At 59.6% G+C, this 20280-nt stretch overlaps 2 protein-coding genes across 3 annotated transcripts in view; both read right to left on the bottom strand.

Annotated features, from left to right (window-relative positions):
• Positions 1 to 977: 977 nt before the first annotated feature.
• On the bottom strand, positions 978 to 6918 carry CSPG5 (chondroitin sulfate proteoglycan 5). The gene is given in 6 exon segments (XM_065744824.1): positions 978 to 1349; positions 3191 to 3263; positions 3673 to 3861; positions 4509 to 5734; positions 5736 to 5794; positions 6840 to 6918. Coding segments are annotated over 6 exon segments (1782 nt in total). The 3' UTR covers positions 978 to 1193.
• Positions 6919 to 8942: 2024 nt separating this feature from the next.
• The window catches only part of SMARCC1 (SWI/SNF related, matrix associated, actin dependent regulator of chromatin subfamily c member 1), a 62865-nt gene continuing 51527 nt past the window's right edge, over positions 8943 to 20280 (bottom strand). Inside the window, exons 23-28 of one of the 2 annotated variants that reach the window (XM_065744869.1) lie at positions 19908 to 20022; positions 18936 to 19090; positions 16372 to 16506; positions 14254 to 14503; positions 9167 to 9334; positions 8943 to 9033 (exon numbers count right to left, since the gene is read on the bottom strand). In XM_065744869.1, the coding sequence (XP_065600941.1) occupies positions 8948 to 9033; positions 9167 to 9334; positions 14254 to 14503; positions 16372 to 16506; positions 18936 to 19090; positions 19908 to 20022 (909 nt within the window). In that variant the 3' untranslated portion in view covers positions 8943 to 8947. Of the gene's footprint in view, positions 9034 to 9166; positions 9335 to 10909; positions 11073 to 14251; positions 14504 to 16371; positions 16507 to 18935; positions 19091 to 19907; positions 20023 to 20280 lie in introns of those variants that run through there. The other variant, XM_065744870.1, reaches the window with a different exon arrangement.

Raw genomic sequence — 20280 nt, 5'->3', positions numbered from 1 at the left:
GGCTGCTCCCCTCCCTGCCAACCAACCGAACATTTAATAGCCGTCCCCTCCTCGCCGTATAAAGGCAATCTGATCGAGGCTCTGTGCCCGAGAGGCAAATTCCTCCACGGGCCATGAAATCAGACGGAGCCTGGGGCTGCCCCTGAGCTGTGGGGGCATCACTGTGCTCCTCCATCCTCCAGTGAGTGCAGAGCTGACAGCAGGAGGGGAACTGAGGCACAGTGAGGGATGCAGAGCCCCAGGTGAGAGGGGGTTCTGGGGTATGAGATGGGGAGGGGCAGTTGGGGCTCCACGCAGGAAATGGGGGTGTGATTAACTGCTTTGTTTCCTCTCTCCCGAGGTGCCACTGAAGGAATCTTGCTCAAGTGAAGGCACAACTGGGAGCTATCGATGTGATGGGAGCTTCAGCATGCATGGAAAATGGGATCATCCGTGGGTCTGAGATGCCTGGGGAGTGAGTTCCTGCTGGAGACACTGCCACCCCCTCCAGCATCCTGCAGCAGGTGGGGACAGAGAGCGGTGACACCGCTGGTACATGGGGCAGGGCACTGAGACTGAGCTGGGGGTAACAGCCACATCACCATGAGCCACAGCTCGCAGGGGGACACTGTGCTGCGATGGGGTGGGGATGGGATGGGGACAGGAATGGGGACAGGGATGGGAACGGGGAAGAGGATGGAGATGGGCACAAGGATGGCAGTGTGGACAGGGATGGGGATTGGGATGGGACAAGGATGGGGATGGGGACAGAGCCCAGGCAATTGGACAAATGTCCCCCACTGTCCCATGGCTCCAGTGGGACACAGCTGGCAGAGCTGGGGTTACATGGGCCACGCAGGGACAGGGAGAGGCCGTCACCACCAGGTGACACTGAGCCCTTTGGGGCGGGGGCTGATGGACAGGGAGCGTGCGGGCACCGGCAAGAGGCTTAACTTAAAAAAAAAAAGAAAAAAACTTTTATTTCAAGATCTTCCTTTTTTTTGTTGTTGTTGTTTTCACTCGTATTTCAAAAAAAGTGTTGGGGGGGTAAAAGTACAAAAAAAGTCAGTGGCGGAACAGCAAAGGTTTAGAAATCACAGCGCGGAACGGACCCAAGCAATAGACACAGAGCACAAAGCAAACACCCGACAACACGGCGCAGCCACAAATGGGACCCTCTGTACAAATGCCACCCCAATGTGTCTCCCCCCGCCCTACCCCAGGTTGTTGTGCAGGCAGGGTACCCCGCAGCCCCCTGGCTCGCCCTTGCTGCCCTCCTCCGGCGCAGCGCTGAGGATGCTGAGCGGTTCCTCGTCCTTCAGGCCAGGCTTCAGCGGGTCCTGCAGCTTGTGGGGTGCACCGGGGTCATCCTGGGGGGAGAGGGAGACTCAGGGCGATGGCTGTGGTGGTGGTCCCATGGGACCTTCTGAGCCCATCCTGCCATGGGTACATCTCCAACGCACAGCCAACACAAACCAACCCAAAGCCCAACCCACCGCAAAGACAACCCAACCCAACCCAAAGACAATCCAAATCAGCCCAAAGCCCAACCCAACTCAAAACCAACCCAACTCAACCCAAAGCCCCACCCAAAAACAACCCAACTTGAAACCCAACCTAACACAAACCCAACCCAACCCAAAGCAAAGCTGACACAACTCAACCAAAACCCCAACCCAACACAAAGCCAACCCAACTCAACCCAAAGCCCAACTCAATCCAAAGCCAACCCAACCCAAAGCCAACACCCAAAGCCCAATCCAACCCAAAGCCAACCCAGCACAAAGCCAAACCACTCAACCAAAACCCCAATCCAAAGCCCAACCCAACCCAAAGTCCAACTCAAAATCCAACCCAATACAATCCCAACCCGTCTCCAAATCCAACCCAACACAAACCCAACCCAAATCCAACCCAACTCAACCCAAGGCCCAACCCAACCCAAAACCAACCCATCCCAAAGCCCAACTCAACCCAAAGCCAAGCCAACCCAGATCAATCCAACCCAATCTAAAGCCCAACCTGACCTCAAACACCAGCAGGGATGGGACCTTGTCACCATCCCCATTATGAACGGTCCCTTCCTCAGTCTGCCCTCCTGCAGCTCCCAGCCCTACCACTGGTCAAATCCTCCCCCAGCTTTGCTCAGGGTGTAGAGGATGCACCCAACATCACATCCAACACCACAACCTCACACCTCCTATAGGGGGAATACATCCCGCAGCGCATGGCATGGCTCTGGGGTCCCCATGGAGTGCTCCTGGCACGCGCAGAGGGCAGGCGATGGAGTCTGACACGCTCCCCTGGTGCCCCCACCGTGTCCTCACGGTGCCCGAGCCCAGCTCACCGTGTGCCACCATCACCCCGACTGGCTGCCACCCCGCTGTCCCCTCCCACCCACGGGTCTACGTCGCAGCCCCCGTGCCAAGCAGTCACCCCACACAGGACTCCCACATGTTGGTTTTATTGTGCCCCATCAGCGTTCAGCTGCTGCCCCGGGTGGGTGTGACACCAGTGGGACTGTCCCACGTCACCCCCTGTGCTTGGACACGTTGTCATAGAGCGCCCATACAACAGGGAGTGGGTCTTCAGCCCCAGAACCCCTTCCTGGGGTGTCCCCATCGCCGTCCCCTCTGGAGTGGGGCTCGCAGTCCCCAGGCACCAATGGGAACGAGCCCGTGGCGTACCAGTGGGGACAGACGAGGAAGGACAATCCCACTCGTGGGGAGCAGCCCCAAATCCATTCCAGATCCAACCCACGTGTGAGGATTGGTCCCGAATCCACCCCGGGGCTGTGCCACGGCTCCTGCTGGGTCACTTGCAGGCACTGCGGTGCTAGAATTGCTCCAAAACCAGGTGGGGGTGAGGGGGGGAATGTCTATAGGGCCGAGGTTAGAGGGCTCTGTGCTGCACTTCTCTCTGTGCAATGCAAAAGGTGGAGGGCAGCTGCAGCACTGCTCCCGTAGCATCCCCAGCCCCTGCACCCCCAGCCATGGGTCACATCCCCCAGCTGGGACACCATGGGGACACGGCACACCACAGCGACGTCACAGCCCTGTGCCACCCTCAGAGCCCCCGAGCCAAGGGGGTAAGGGGTGTGGTAAGGGGTGTGATAAGGGGTGTGATAAGGGGTGTGATAAGGGGTGTGATAAGGGGTGTGGTAAGGGGTGTGATAAGGGGTGTGATAAGGGGTGTGGTAAGGGGTCCTTACGTTCGGGTGGGAGCCCTCGGCGATGGTGGACAGCGAGAAGTTGTCGTTGTGCAGCTCGGACGGAGTGCGGTATCTGTGGGGGACGGGGGGTGAGCGCGGTGCCCCACAGCTTTGGGGTTTGCTTTTGAGGGGGTCCTCGTGGGGTGCAGGGGCAGGCAGCAGCGGAGGAGCCAGGCTCTGGCGCTGGCTCCGCCGCTAATTACGCTTGGCCCTGCCAAACTCTAATTAAGAGCTCGTTAGCGACCCACGGGAGCACTTCCTTCTTGTCTCCAGGAGGATATGAGGCAGCGGCGGCGGGGGGGTGACCCCACTGCACCCCACGTGTCCCCACGGAGTGCTGTCCGCAGTGGCAGACGTCACCTGCAGCCCTCAGACCCATAGCAGTGCCCGTCCCAACGCCCTCAAGGACGAACCCCACCGGAGCACGGTGACATTTCTGCCCCCCACCCCCCACCCGGTGTCCCCAGGGTCACCCCACTCACTTGGTCTTGCGCAGTTTGCTGTTCTCCGTCTTGAGCAGGTAGAGCTTCTTGGCAAAGAACACGGTGAGCATGAAGAGCAGCAGCAGCACCAGCGCGGCCGAGCCCACGGCCACGCACAGCACCTGGAAGTCGGTGACGATGGCCTCGCAGCGCGTCCCCTTGTGCCACGTGTAGTCCTGCGTGTTGCACCTGAGAGGGGCACGTGGGGTCACTGCTGGCAGGGAGGGGGTTCATGGGCACCCCCCCCCCCCCCTCCCCCCCAGCACAGCCATGGGGCTGCAGTGCCCTGAGCCCCATACGGGGCGTTGCAGTGACCCATGGGGACATCCCCATCACGGCCCCATCACATCCCCGCATGCTGAGCCCTCCCCGGCGCAATCCCGACGGGCGCTGCGGCCGCAGCCACATCCACACAGCCCTGACCTAATTCCTGGCAGAAAGCCCCCGCCCGGGGGGGGCACGGCCCACGCTGTGGCCCTGGGGAAGGGGACGCGGCCGTGGCTATGGGGCAGGGAGCAAAGTGCCCCCATGTTACTGCCAGGGCTGGGGGAAGCCGAGCACCGCCCCTAATCCTGCACCCTCCTGTGGGTCACAGCACCCCGAGGACGCCCCCATGTCCCCCGTGGGGATGCACCCACATCTGGGGGACACCCACGGGGGCTGTGGGGTGCCCACTGGTGTTCAGGATGCCCGTTGGACCTGGACGATACCTACTGGGCTACGGGACACCCACGGGGCTGTGGGTGCTCTGTGATGCCCGCGGGTCTATGGGACACCCACGGGGGCTGTGGGGCACGGCCCAGCACGACACGCCCCCACTCCAGGGCCGCCCGTACCTGCAGAAGGCCCCGTGGCTCTCCACCAGGTAGCACTGGCCGCCGTTGTGGCAGTAGCTGGGCACGAGGTCGCACACGGAGCGGCACGAGCTGTTGTGGCGCACGTAACCGCTCCGGCACTCGCTGCCGTTCTCCGGCACCGCGCGCTCCCCGGGCCTCGGCCGCGCCATGGGGGTCCCCTCCGTGGGGCTGTGGGGCGGAGGGACGCGGGGAGCGGCCGAGCCGGGCGGTCTGTAGCCGTTCTCATCCTCCAGACCGCCGTCTTCCTCCTCCTCCTCCTCCTCCTCTTCGTCCTCCTCCAGCTCTTCCTCCTCCTCCTCATCCCCTTCGGCGTAGAAAGAGGTGGTGGGGTAGAAATCGGCCTCGTCGAAGGGCGTGAAGTCGTCGTAGAGCTCGTGGAGGCCCCACGGCGTGGCCGCTCCCCCCGGCTCCCCCTGCGCCGCACCGCCCGCCCCACGGCCGCCCCCGGGCCCACGGCCGCCATCGAACACGTCGTAGTAATCGACGTCGATGATCTCGGGCGGCTCCGCCGTGCCCGGGGCAGCGGTGATGGGCTCAGCAGCGCCCAGCCACGTGCGGTCCGTGCGGCCGCGCGCCCGCTGTGCCGGGGCCGGGCTGGAGGGCGGCTGGGGGAGCTCCACGGACACCTCCGAGTCTTCGGCCACGGGAAGAAGGTCGGGATCGGTGCCCGGGCCCGGGCTGGGGCTGGGGAGGGCCACGTTGGGCTTGGAAAGATCGAGGTTGGGAGTGGGGTTGGGAATGGGACGGTCAGGGGTGGGCACGGGGATGGGAAGGCCAAGGCTGGGGTCGGGAAGACCGAGGTTGGGCCCGGGGCTGGAGAGGCCAAGGCTGGGGATGGGGAGGCCGGGGGGGCCCGGTGTCAGCCCCTCGGTGGGCCCAAGGCCGGCCCTGGTGGGCTGCTCGCCGCTGCCGACCTCCTCGGGGCTGCCCAGGGCCACCGCACCGCCATCGCCATTGCCGGGCCCGGTGACACCGAGCTGGGGGTCCTGGGCTGCGTCGGGCACGGGGGGCACGGAGCTGGGGGACCCCTCTGCACTGCACCCCGTGCACCCCAATGTGGGGTCGGCGGTGGCCGGGCCCCCCCCGGGCGGCTCTAGCTGCGGTCCCAATGGGTCGGTGCTGTTGGTGGGGGCTCCGCTCTGTAGGGGTCCCCTCCAGGCTCTGCCTGCGCTGCCGTTGTGGGGGGGCCACTCCGGCGCTGTGGGGGCACAAGGACAGAGCGGTGTCACTCGCAGCAGTTCCCCCCACACCCACGGGGATGGCAGCTCAGCTCTGTGCCACCCCCGGTGCCCCCGCACGGCTCCGTGCGTGGCAGTGGCAATGGGGATAGACCTGCCCCCCCTCCCCCCCCCTCCCCACGGGGCCACAGAGCCTGCAGGGGACGGAGCAGCACGGAGGGGATCCCGCCCCCCCCATATACAGAATGGGATCCATATGTACATATAATGGGATCCAATCCCCCCCCCCCCATACACATGATGAGATCCAGCCCCTCCCCCCCCGTATATAACGGGATCCATCCCCTCCCCTGCAGCGGGATGCAGCCCCTCTGTGCAGAGGGTCCCACCCCCCCCAGCACAGGGATCCGTCTGCACGCAGGGGATCCGGACACCCCCTCCAAAAAATAAATCCCGCCGGGATCGTACGCCCGACGCACACATCGCCGGATCCCAACGCGCCGCGCCGGGACCCAGCCCCGCAATGGGAGGATCGCGGCTTCTGCGCGGGGATCCATCAGGGAACCCGGCTCCCCCGCCCCATAACGGGGTCCAGACCCCCCCACATGTACGCAGAATGGGATCCAGACCCCTCACCGACCCCCCTCGCCACAGCACCCGGTCCCTGCAGAGGGATTCGGTCTCTTGCGATGGGGACCAGCCCCCTCTCCCCCCCCCCCCCCCCACAGAACGGGATCCACTCCCTAACATGGGACCGAGCCCCGCGCTGGGGGGGGCACGTCCATCCCGGACCCCCCATCCACAACGGGATCCCCGCGATGGGATCCAACCCCCACCCCCCCGCACACAGAACGGGACCACTGCAGCGCGGACGTGGGGACCCCGCGCCGTCCCCCCTCCCAACCCCCCCCCCCATATCTCGGGACCCTTTTTCCCCCTCTCACCACGGGATCCATCCCCCCCATAACCCCCGGAACCCCGCAGAGCATTCCCCGCAGCGAAACATCCCCCCCCCCCCCCCACCCCATCCTCCCATCCCCTCCCCACCCGCAGGTGGCTCCGCCGCGGGGCAACGGGGCCGAGCCCCCCATCCCCCCCCCGACCCCCACCTCCCCCTCCACCCCGCACGTACCGGGCGCGGCGGGGCCGAGCGCGCTGAGCGCCAGCAGCACGGCCAGGGCGGCGCGGGGCGGCGGGGCCGGGGGGGCCATGGCGGCATCAGAGCCACCGCCACCGCCACCGCCGCACCGGACGGGACCGGCACCGCCGCGGCTCCGCCCGCCCCCCCCCCCCTCCCCGCTCCTCCGCTCCGCCGCGCTCCGGGGGGGCCGGGCCGGGCCGGGCGGGGGGCGGGGGGAGGCGGCTCCGCCCGCGGGAGGGGCAGCGCCGCACCGGCAGCGCCGGGACCCCGCGCCCCGCACGCGCGTGGGGACATCGTGAAGACGGGGACGGCGCGCACGTGGGGACGCCGCGCAGATGGGGCACGGCGGCCTTTTCCTTCGGACCCCCGCGGCGCTGCGGGGACCGACCCCTCCTCGCACTGCGTCGCCGCCCACGGTCACCGCGCGTCCCGGACGCGGCAGAACGGCCCCACGCCCCGCGAAGGACGCGCGGTGCGGGGTCCCCGTCCGCGGCGCCCACCCCCTCCCCCCGCACTCCGCCGTTGGCCGCGCTCCCCGCGCCGCGAACAGACCGCGCTCTGTGCCCCACTCAAAGGGGGATTGAAGGGGCTGCGCTGCTTAATATTCCCCGCACTTCCACCCCGGAATGCGTCTCCAGGGGGACGGGGAGAGAGGGGGCGCGGGGGGGGCGGTGCCGGGACCCCGCGGTGGGGGTTCAGCCGCTCCTTTGGGGGGCGGGGGGGGCTCAGCACCGGGACCGGCGCTCCGCCCCATCCCCATCGGTGGACGCTCCGCAGTGGGACAGCATCACAGGGACCCACGGGACCGGGAGAAGCCCGTGGGGTTCAGCAAAGCCGCGCGCGTGGGCAGCGGGACGGCCCCATCCCAGCGCACCTCCGACCAGAGCCCCCCCCCAAAAAAGCCCCGAACCCAAACCGGGAGAGCCCCCCCGAGCCCGGCCCTGCCCCGCAGCGCCCGCACAAACGAGGCCCAAACTTTGTACAAAAACCACATCTGTTTTATTTCACAAAACGGGGCGGCACTGTGGGGGTGGGGATGGGAGCGGCGGGGGACAAAAAGTCAGAGTTATTTATCCAGAAACACCAACAGTGTCAAAAGAGTCGGGGTCCTCTGCGGGATCGTCGCTACGACGGTAAAAAATAGTTCTCCATCTGCATCTTTTCTATTGAGGGTGATCACGCTAAAAACAACCTGAGGTTATCCGAAAGTGGGGAGCGGCCTCAACCCGGACCCCGAGCGCCCACGGAGGGGGAGAGCCCACGGAAAGGGATTCCTCGGGGGTGGGGGTGGGACCGCAGCCGTGTGGGGCACGGGTGGGGGAAGGGCACCCGTGGGTGCTGAGTCCATCACCTGAGTGCTCCTCCAAGGGGATCCTCGGCTGTGGGCCCGGGGATGGGAGCGGCTCTGTGGGTTCGGGGGGGGGGGGTCAGCATCTTCTCTAGGGCACAGAGATGTGGGGAGGGCGGAGGGGATGCGCCCACCCCCCAGCGCAGCCCCGCGCTCCTTCCTATCTACTTCTGTTTGTGTGGTTTTGTTCCTTTGAAAGATTAAAAAGCGTACGCTCCAAAAAGAGGGACTGAAAACGGCCGCTTTATTCCTCGGTGCGGCTCCATCCGATCCCTCCGCTCCGGGTGGGGTTTGCTGTGAGGCACTGAGGCCGCCCCGGGCCCCACCGCTGTCCTCAGGGAGCAGCCCCACAGCCCCGCAGCCCCACAGCCCCGCAGCCCCACAGCCCCGCAGCCCCACAGCCCCACAGCCCCACAGCCCCACAGCCCCGCAGCCCCACAGCTCCGCTTTGGGATCCCGGTCTCGGTGCTTCACCCGTTTTCCCCGGGGAACCCAAAGCTGAAAACACCAAGAATGGGGGAACCCAGAGCTGGGGGCACCGGGGGCAAACGGCCCCTCCCCCAGCAGCACGGGGACAGCGGTGGCACCTCCCACGGACACGTGTCCCAAAGGAGCACCGGGAGCTGCGGGGGGGGGGGGGGGGGGGGGGGGGGGCGAGGAAAGGGACTCAGAGTGACTGTGCTCATCTGTGGGTACACACGGGACGTCCGGAGGAGCTCTTTCGGTCACCACTGTCGGAGTCCGGGGACACTTAGGGGGCGGCCGCGGCCGGGGGGGCTCCTGCGGGGGGAGGGGTCACCCCCTCTGCGGGCGGAGGCGGCTGCGCAGTGGGGGGATCTGTGGGGAGAGAAAGGAGAGGGGCGGTGAGAACGCGGGCAGAGCCCCATCCGTTTCCCAGCGCCCTCCATGAGAAGGGCTCCGGATGGACAGAGCTCCCAGTGCCAGCCCCCAGCCCCCCCGGAGCACTCACACATGCCGTTGGGCGCTGCCAGAGGGACGCGGGGCCCCATGAGGCCGCCGGCCATGGGTGCCATGCCGGGCGGAGCGGGCGCTCCGGAGGGGTGCAGGTTGGCAGTGACTCCCGGCAGCATCCGGCCCTGCATGGGCTGCGTGGGCAGCAAGGAGCCCGGCATCTGACCTGAGGGAGGAGAAGGCACAGTGAGGGGTGCACACACAGCACACACAGCACACACACAGCACACACAGCACACACAGCACACAGAGCACACAGAGCACACACAGCACACACAGAGCACACACAGCACACACAGCACACACACAGCACACACAGCACACAGAGCACACAGAGCACACACAGCACACACAGAGCACACACAGCACACACACAGCACACACAGAGCACACAGAGCACACACAGCACACACAGCACACACACAGCACACACAGCACACACAGCACACACAGCACACACAGAGCACACAGAGCACACAGAGCACACACAGCACACACAGCACACACACAGCACACACAGCACACACAGCACACACACAGCACACACACAGCACACACACAGCACACACAGCACACACACAGCACACACAGCACACACACAGCACACACAGCACACACACAGCACACACAGCACACACAGAGCACACACACAGCACACACAGCACACACAGCACACACACAGCACACACAGCACACACAGCACACACAGCACACACAGCACACACAGAGCACACACACAGCACACACAGCACACACAGCACACACACAGCACACACACAGCACACACAGCACACACAGCACACACACAGCACACACAGCACACACAGCACACACACAGCACACACACAGCACACACACAGCACACAGAGCACACACAGAGCACACACAGCACACACAGCACACACACAGCACACAGAGCACACACACAGCACACACACAGCACACACAGCACACACAGCACACACAGCACACACAGCACACACACAGCACACACAGCACACACACAGCACACACAGCACACACACAGCACACACAGCACACACACAGCACACACACAGCACACACACAGCACACACAGCACACACACAGCACACACACAGCACACACACAGCACACACACAGCACACACAGAGCACACACAGCACACACAGCACACACACAGCACACACAGCACACACAGCACACACAGCACACACAGCACACACACAGCACACACACAGCACACACACAGCACACACAGCACACACACAGCACACACACAGCACACACACAGCACACACACAGCACACACAGCACACACAGCACACACAGCACACACAGAGCACACACACAGCACACACAGCACACACAGCACACACACAGCACACACACAGCACACACAGAGCACACAGAGCACACACACAGCACACACAGCACACACACAGCACACACAGCACACACAGCACACACAGCACACACAGAGCACACACACAGCAGTGCCAGCTCTGTGCGGGGATGGAGTCGATCCACCAGCACAGCACTGCGGTCTCCTTAGCTCAGGTTCAGCTTCGCCAACAGCTCTGAGGAATGCTGTACTGATGCCTCCACTCCCTGGGGAGAATCTCTGGATAATTAAAATGGGAAAAGACGGGAAAAGGAGAAAACTCGCTGCAGGTGATGGGTGCGTCTGCTGGCCACACAGGTCTCCCCTGCCCAGCTGTGGCAGTGCACATCTCAGACCCGAGCATCCACGGGCTCAGAGCTGCTCTGTGTCCTTACAGAAACACGTGGCAGGAGCACAGGATGAGGTTCCTTGCTTCCAGGGACCTTTTACTCCTCCACTCACTCACTGTGAGAGGAAAGGGGCCTTACACACAGCTGAAACCACACGTGTTCCTGGACCACGGGTCCTCCCCCGGCATCTGCTGTTGTGGAATTTCGTATGGCTCCTGCTGCCCCACTCCTCAGTCCCGAATGGCAGCGCTGCCCTGAAGCACATCAGCAAACAGTGCTCAGATAACCCGAGATTGAAGCAGACGTGGCATGAATTCGCTGCCAGAGGCATCAGCGCATCCGCTCCGGGAACGAGGGCACTGCTCTCCCCACGCTCACAGAACCGCTGCCTGGGAGCACCTGGAGCTCAACAGCACTTCACGTGAGGTCTGAAATCCCCTTAAAATGTTTAAAACGTTCCTTCATCCGCTCCAGCAGCAGCAGTGCCCCAACCCGGGGAAAGCACCGCTCCCACTGCGCCGCCGTGCATCCCTACGATGTTCTGCTCTCTCATTTCACTGGAGAAACTGCTCCAGGACGGCAGCTCGAGCGTAAAACATGAAGTGTGACCTACATAGCAGGGAGAGAGAGAGCCAAAGGGTTCAGCAAAACACGGAGGAGAAGTCCCCTTCCTTCACACGCTGAGCTCACCAGGAACGTGAGCCTCCAAAGTCTTGGTGACAACGAGTGAGCTTCGTTGGAAGCCCTGCCCTGTGCCACCAGCCACGTCCCCGTGTGCCACATCAACACCTGAAAAGGTGAAAAGGGGCTGGAAAGGTTTTTCAAGATCACAGAACCAGGGAATGATGGAATAGGGTGGGCTGAAAAAGTCCTTCCAGATCCCAAAACTGCAGAATGATGGAATGGGGCGTGTTGGAAGGGTCCTTCAAGATCACAGAACCACAGAATGATGGAATGCAGTGGGCTGAAAAGGTCCTTCAAGATCACAGAACCAGAGGATGATGGAATAGGGTGAGTTGAAAAGGTCCTTCCAGATCACAGAACCACAGAATGATGGAATGTGATGGGTTGGAAGGGTCCTTCAAGATCAATAGAAGCACAGAGTGGTTGGGCTGGACGGGACCCCAAGCCCTCAGCCCCAGCCCTGCCCCACAGCTCAGGCTGCCCAGGGCCCAGCCATGACCTCGGGCACCCCCAGGGGGGGATGGGGCACCCACAGCTCAGAGCAGTGAGAGCATCTCACCACCTCTGGGCAGAGTTTCCTCCTCGCATCCCTCCTGTATCTCCTTCCTTTAGCTTGAAGCCATCCCCCCGTGTCCTGTCACTATCTGCCCGTGCAGAAAGTTGCCCTCACTCCCTTTATGTACTGGAAGGGCCTCAACACGGTCACCTCAGTGCCTCCTCCAGTGTGAACACTATCAGCTCTCAGCTCTCCACTGCAGAGCTGCTCCATCCTCTGAGCATCCCCGTGTCCTCCTCTCGACCTGCTCCGCGTCCTTCTTGTGCTGAAATATTAACACACCTTCAATAATGCATCCCTGGGAGGAGCTGGGAGCTGCCCACGCGCACAGGAGCACTGCAGCCACGAAGATGCCACGATGGTGTGAGTTGGGAAGGAGGCAGCCAGCATCCCACGTGGCACCCACCGCACACCCCAGAGCTCCCCACGGACAACCAGACCGTGCACAAAGAGAAATCAGCCACGTGTTCCTACACCACCACCATCTGCACGCAGAAAGACCGGGGAAGGCTGCTCCTGCCTCCCAACCCAGGCATGTTCCCCTCCTTCCACCTACAAACCTCTCAGACCTTCCCATTGCTTCGCTTCCTGCCACCTCTTCAACTTACACCAATCATTGTAAAGACATTCGATGCTGCATTTGGTTCACAGCCTGACAGAAATAAACAGCTCCACTTTTCACCACTAAGGCCAGCATCCTGCTGACACCAATGGATGCCAAAGATGAGGGCCAAACTCACATCTACCGATGCCAATGAGACCCGAAGTCGAGGCCACGCCAGCATCCTGCCCGGGGGCAGCAGTGGGATGAGAGGCACAGCCAAACCCCAGTGGAAGAACCAGGCACTGGGATGCAGACCTGCCCTCCAGGCCTCTCCAGCTGGGAGAAACGTGCCAAATTTTGGCACTAAGAACACTGTGAGTGTCCCCTGCAGGCAGCCAGGGGGGACTTCCAGATGCAGACATAGGGCCGCTAAGGTGAAGCCCCCCAGTTGGTCCTGAAGGACCACAGCCCAGCAGCACAGCAGCAGATATCACTCCTGATCCATATATTAAACCATTTTAGTGCTCACTTGCCAAGATGGACACAAATAAATACAGCACAGCCACCCTGGGGAAGCACAAGGGAGGGAAACTCATCACGACAGGAGCTCTGCTGTTTTATCACAGACCACGACCGACGTGATGTGACAGGGGCTGCTTTTCTTTTCCCAACACACGCAGCCCACGGGGTGTGTGTGAATTGCAGCTGCTGAGTGCTGAGGGCTCCAGGACCACTGCGCATCCACACCGTGATGCTCTGCACGGAGAGAAAGGAAAGCCCAACAGTGGAAAACCCAAAGCACCCCAACAGAAAGCAAGGAGAGCTCCTGAGCTGCCGCAGCGTGCAGGGACCCTCCCGTGGGCATCACCCTGCTGCTGCTGCCTGATCCCTGCCCTCCTGCTGTGCAGACTCACACAGATGGAGGGCCCTCCCAGGCTGCCCTCACCTCCAGATTTGGTCAGGACGTGTACAACCCACCGTGTGCTTTCAGCTGCCCTCGCTCTTCTTTTTCATCTCGATACATGAAACTTCCCAGCAACAGCTCGGACAAAACCTCTGTTAAGAGGTGTAGCAGGGCAGGAGCTGGGGCGTGGCACAGCTTGAGGCCACTGTCACAGATACAGAGAGAAGAGGCCGACCCCCAGCTCAGCACCACCTCCTCAGGACTTACAGAGAGCAACGAGCTCTCCCCTGAGCTCCTCTTCCCCACACTGCCCAACCCCAGCCCTGTGCTGCACAGCCCTCGCAGCTCCGTGCCCTTCTCTGCGCACACCCCTGCAGCGAGGGCCCAACGCTGAGCACAGCACCATCACTCGGCCATGCTGAACCTCATCCCATCGCCTTCAGCCCAGCGATCCCTGCCCGGATCCCTCTGTAGGGCCTCACTACCCCACAGCACGTGGTCACCCCCAAACCGACTGAGGGTGCCCTCATTCAGGACACCAATAAAGACAGAGAACAGGACAGCCCCCAGTACCCACCCCTGGGGAGCTCCACTCTGCAGGAGGTCCCAGGCTCTGTGCCCAGCACAGCCAGCAGGGCACTGCCCGCATCCCCTTCCATCCATTACGGTGGAGACAGATCTCACCTGGCTGGGGGGGGTGGGGTGGTGGCATCTGGTGGTGCATCATGGGGTACGGCGGGGGCTGCTGGTGGGGCAGGATGCCCTGGTGTGCTGCTGCACCCAGTGGGTTCAGCCCGGAGTGCTGGTGTGGCTGCTGTGCATTGTGGCTGTGCTGCTGCTCCATTTGCTGCCGAGCACGGAGCTCAGCGTACTTCAGCTGCTCCATGTGGAAGTTCTGGCGCTCGGTCAGCAGCTGCTGCCTCTGCTGCTCCAACTACGGGGGGGATGAAACACAAAGGGAACAGTCACGAACTGCAAACAGGGCATCAGTCAGCAGAAAGCACACCTCTCCGCGTGCAGCAGTCGGAGCAGGGCGGAACGTGCAACTCGTGAGTGTGAAGGAGTGTGTAAGTTGCACACCCCCCCACGAGCGACCCAGGCAGCACGATGCTGGGGAGCTGTGCACCCTGGGGATGCCCTGCAGGCTTTGTGCTGGCTGTGTGAGTGTGACAGCACAGGGAGCAGAGCAAAATTCCACCACAGGGCTTCCACTACAGAGCGTGCATTCAGCAACACAAGCAGATGGGGACAGGGCTGATGAATAATGCATCCTGCTGGTCGGGGGCTGGTCTGCAGCACGCAGGGACCACAATGTGATTGTTCACGCTGCTGTGGCTCCTTTGTCCTTGCCCAATCTGATGCCTTAACGGGAGGGACTCCCCAAACGAGGAGACACAGACACCAATGGTGTAATGGTGCATGTATGGCAACAGATTCGGTAGGGGGCGGGCAGCTCAGAAAGGACCTGCTGTGAACGACCTGAGAGGAGGGCTGAGGCTGGCAGCACTACCTGCACTCCTTACATTCCTTTATTCTGCTGCTCTGCTCTCTCCACAGCACCCTATCCTGCTGTGTGTCGTGAGAAAAGAGCTGGACAGAGGAAAAGTGGCCCTAAATACAGGCAACAACGCAGGCTCGTGCTGAAACCACACGGAGCCAGGAGCTCAGCAGCAGGACTGCACACTGCCTGAAGGAGGTGGAGCAGAACAAAGGTGACTGGTACACGGTACGTGAGTGGTACCAGCACACTGCAGCACTGAAATTGCTTCTAAACCTGGAGTAAGCCCGTTCTGCCCACAGCCCTGCACTGCACTCTGCAGCACGTGCTGCTTCCAACACTCATCTTCGCTGTCACGGAGCTGGTGCAGCAGCTCAGCACTCAGCACAGTGTGCAGAGGCACTAAGGGATGCTTTGCTTTAATTGCTCCACCAGAGATCCACGGTGACAGGTGAAAAGACCAAAGTCAGCTGTCAGAAAGCAGGAAAAAAAAAATCCACACGTGCCTTTTTAAAAAGGCAAATGTCACTTTGCCTCACAGTGGAAAAACCCTGGCACTAATGGGAGATGTCCCCCGAGGAAAGAAACCCGGGGGGATCCTTCCCTCAATAGTGAGGTCCATTTCTTGCAGTGTCGATCAGCACTGGGGCAGACACCGCACTGAGGCAGCAGAGGGTGCTGAGCAATCCAGCAACTGAGAGCAGTGAAGTTTTGGGTCAGCTCTGCCACAGCTGGAGAGGAACTGCTCCAGGAAAGGCCTGCAGAGCTACATGAGGAAGGACCCTGCTTCCCTGTGCTGCAGCTGCTGTCCTCCCCAGCTCACACATATCCCTGCCCACAGTGGTTCGCCCGAGCACGTGTCCTTCTGCGACTGCACCTCACCTGGAGGACTCCTCCGGGGATATCCTCCAAAACCAGGAGCTGCATGCTGAGCACCAAGCCTCCAAAGCACGTCAGGGGGAGAAGGCAGACAGAGCTGGCTTCCCAGCCCTGCAGGGAAGTCCGTCACTGCATCCCCACTCCAGCCATGCTCATGTCAGTTATCAGCCAGCTCACAGTGCCTGCACAGAGCTCACACGCTGGGAGTAACAGTTCAGGAGCAAATCTACCATGCCCCCACTTTGCTGCTTACGGTAAAGGGAAGGTTCTGGATAATGGGGAGGGCTACAGCACAGGGGGACAAGGAATTCCAGCTGGGGTAGAAACTGCTGCACATCAGGGAGGAGAGCTGCAGCTGCTGTGATCACACACAGAGCCCTGGTAGCAGTGAGGCCTGGTTTCACATCGCTGTCCCCATTACTTACTGCCTCTTTCTCTCGGTCCATAATGGTTTCCAGCTCCTCGAAATGGCGAAGCTTTATCTCCAGCTTCTTCATCTGTGTTTCCACCAGAAGAGCAACCAGGGACTTGATTTTCCTTTCTTCCACTGCTGCTAGGTGCTGAGAATAAAACACACAGCTCTGCTTTACATGCATTTCACATCAGCCTCGCCTGCACCTGGCTGTAGCCATTCTGTTCCACACCTGGACAGAAATCAGGACTTGTGTTCAGAACCAGAAGCCCGCAGAAGATTTCTGAGCTTTTCAATAGGTGTCCAGTTACAACACAAATGGCACTGGGGATGCTCACTACTCAGCAGCACTCCAGCATCCAGGACAGAGCACGCTCAGGGAAGATGCCAGCAGGGGAGCAGAGGATGGGTCACACTCAGCCAAAACTCTCTCACCACAACTTGTCAACTGCAACGACCCACACCAGCAGTGGGGGACTCCCACCTGCTTCTGCCATCAAAATATTTGTTGCTCAATCGCAGCAGAAGCTCCGTATCCAGGTAGGTGCATCCCCACCACATCCCACACTACGAAGCCATGCCATCTCTTACTGCAGCAGTTCAGCCCCAGGAGGGGGCACAGCCTGCAGAGAAAACTCTGCCAGTCCATGGAGAGAAACTCAGTACAGTCCCCTTCAGTTTCTAACCAGGTTGCAAAGCTGTGTGTAAGCAGTGCCAATCAGAACTGCAGGGAAATGCACAGGCACTCCCTGAAAGGCTGGAACAGACACAGGGACAGACTGACATGGGATGCACTGTAATGCTGCACATTCCAGGTGGGAAAGGCACACAGGCTCAGGATGCCCTCCATCAGCTCTCATTAAAAGCCTTTCTTTTTAACCTTCTTCAAGTTTTTCCACTTCACTGGAAAGAAAGAGTAACGAGGTCCCTCCCATTCCTCCATCTCCCCTTTCTGAACACTCACACACAGAACTATGTTGATAACCAACAACATTTAAATTCAGTGGGAATAGAGGGACTGCAGGGGTGAAAGCAGGAGACCTCTGTGACTCAGCCCCTGCACTGGGTCTGTTTTGCCCAGCAGTAACTGGCAATGATCCTTCTGCCCCTATCCCAGCCCAGGAGTGCTTTTTCAATGCACTTCCTCCCCTGGTTCTCCCGAGGAGGGGCAGTGAGGGGCAGGATCTGCGCTCCCATTCACTGACATCACTCCCCAAACAGGGCAACTTAACCTTCAGTTCTCCTACGGAGATAACCACAATATTCCTCTGATTATCACATCAAGAACAGCTTTGTGTCAGCTCCTCACACGGTCAGGTCCTGAGCTCAACATGAAGAACTGAATGCCTCTCAGACACACACAGCTCAGCGAGAGCCTGAATACTGTCTGGGTTTTTAAATGCAGCTGGAAGGAGAAATCCCTGTTGCATCTCAATTCTACTGTGAAGCATGAGCACTCTAATTATAATACATTATTTCCTGTAATGTAAAGCTAGAATTCTTTGGGAATATTAGTATTATCATAATGAAAACTGCCATTAGCTAAATCCCTTCTTCCTCCAGCACTCGTTAACACCTAAGGAAGGAAAGTGGGACATGGTTTTCATTTGGAGAACAAAGGCTCCCATCAAACAGACATTAAATTCCGTGCTTTAAAACAAAGCACAGCTGGAAACGCCTGCAGGGCTGACAGCACAGGGACGGCCTCGGTGGGGTAGCCTGGGACTGGGAGCAGAATGGGCTCAGGATGCAGACAAAGTGATGCATCTATCATCATGCCATCCTCAATACGGATGGTGCACGTGGGAAAAATAGCTGTGAAGCTAAAGATGAGATGGTAATATCAGTACAACACACAGCACAGCTGTGAGGCCACTGCCACCTTCCAGATCTGCAATCAGTGCCTTTCTGCATGCCTACCTGTGCACCCTGGGCTGGGAGCTGCTCTGCACGGGGTTGGACTCCAGGAGCTGCAGAGGTCCCTTCCAACCCCCACAGCTCTGTGATTCTGAGGTGGCTATAGGTAGGTGGGAGCGTACAGAACGTGGCACTGAAGCCAAGAGAAACCTAAACTAGAATCTGAATCTCCCAGGAACCACGTGAAAAGAAAACAGATGCTGAAAATGGTATTCTGAAAGAAGCAAAGGCCTTCTGGTTCCTGCAAAAAGAAAACGAACAAAGGAGAAGATGCAATTGGTAATTATGGGGTGTAAGAGCTACCAGCCAGGGCAGGGATGCAAAGCACAGCTCATTAAGGGACTGCAGACAAACAAACAGGAGACAAACACAGCCAAAAGCACACTGTGAGCAGACAGGCAGCACCTCACAAAAGATGCCCAATTTCAGTCTCGTCCTTAGGGATGCTCACTGAGCTCACAAAGGCACGAGGAGCTGCCTGGACTGCATTACACAGTTACACTTATGAGTCCAAGCAGAAGAAATCCAAGGTGGCATCTGTGGCCTTTCAAGGTATTAAAGATCAGAACACGAAATTCTACAGTTCTGGAACAAAATACCATTTTGAAAAGAGATCTCGTGAACTGCAAACCAAGTGGTGGATGTCTGCACAGAACAAACCTTTGCTTTGGTGGCAGCTGAGGCCAGAGCAGCAGCTGCAGCTGTAGCTACATTTCCTTCCGAGATCTCGTGTTCCACTTTCTTCTTCCCAGCCTCTATTTCTTTGTCTTTGCTCGCATCAACGTTCTCCTTGTTCTCTTCTGCCTCTTTTTCTTCTACAAGAGAGAAAGCCAAGTTGGTTACGTGCATTCCCCCTTTGTTAACAGCACAGTGCCAGGACAGGAACTGCACTGCTCTGAGTCAAACCAACCCCTTCACTGCCACGTTCCTACGCTACAGCTGCCACTCATCCAAGTGCTGAAGTGGGGACAACTTTAGCCTAAAAGAAGCTGTTCCAAAGGAACATTTTCGGTTTTCATCCTGCTCGTTTCTCTTCTGCCATCAGTGTGCTTCCAGCAGACCACTTCTAGCTGTATTTCCAGATCAACTCCATCACCCTCTGGTGATGCTCTCCCTGGTGCTACCATGCTGGCTGCAAGCCCCAGGGAAGAACAACACATCCCCCAGGTACAAAGGAATGAGTTAAAAATAAATAGCAAGAGGAACATCCCACGGAGGAACAGCCCATCAAAAGAAAGGCTCTGCTGCACTTCACGGGGAAACCCCCTCACCAGGTTAGCTTGTAAGTGTGAAAGCCAGCAGCCCTGCTCCTTTGCATGATCAAATGCAGCACAACAGAGGCAGAAGAAAAGAATCTGTGAACTACACTCACTCTCCTTCTGTAATTTCTTCAGCCACTCACAACACACTGCAAAAGAAAGCTGGGCTGAGGTCTAAAAGGAGTTCAAGAAAGAATTTAGTGCCTGAGCTTTGCAACAAAATTAAACTAGAATATTTACTACTGAAGCATGAAGCAGCCTGATGTGCAGGAGGAAATATTTCTGCCACAGTTGAGTTTAGAGTCCCTTCCAACCACTATAGAGGAAGGCTATTAAAGCTAGCACAGCTTTGGGAACAGCTGGGGACCATTACCTGGTTTGGTGTCTGCAGCCACTTCGTTTTCCTCTTCCTTTTCTGGATTCCTCTCATTTTCTCCTTCTTGTACTTTATCACCTTCCTCAATTTCGTTCTCTGCTTTGCCTTCAACCTAAATGGGATGAAAGATCGTTTGGAGAATGAGAGCTACAAAAGGCATTCACTGTTGACTTGGTTTAGAGCTTTCAAATTAATTCACTATCGCAGAGGAAGATTAAATTTTAAGGGCTGACTTCTACTTAAGCCTATTCTGACACTCCTAACAACAACCTGAACAAACCCAGTAACCACCAGCATCAGCTTCAGCAGCCCGGGCTGAGTGCTCCACCTGATGGTCCATGAAATCCTGCAGTGTGAAGGCAGCTGAGTG

This window comes from Cyrtonyx montezumae, unplaced genomic scaffold, assembly GCF_038088225.1.
Source record: "Cyrtonyx montezumae isolate F1298 unplaced genomic scaffold, pur_monq_1.0 scaffold_32, whole genome shotgun sequence".
Taxonomy (NCBI): domain Eukaryota; kingdom Metazoa; phylum Chordata; class Aves; order Galliformes; family Odontophoridae; genus Cyrtonyx; species Cyrtonyx montezumae.
Note: the sequence above shows the minus strand (reverse complement) of the source record. Positions and strands in the feature narration are given on the sequence as shown.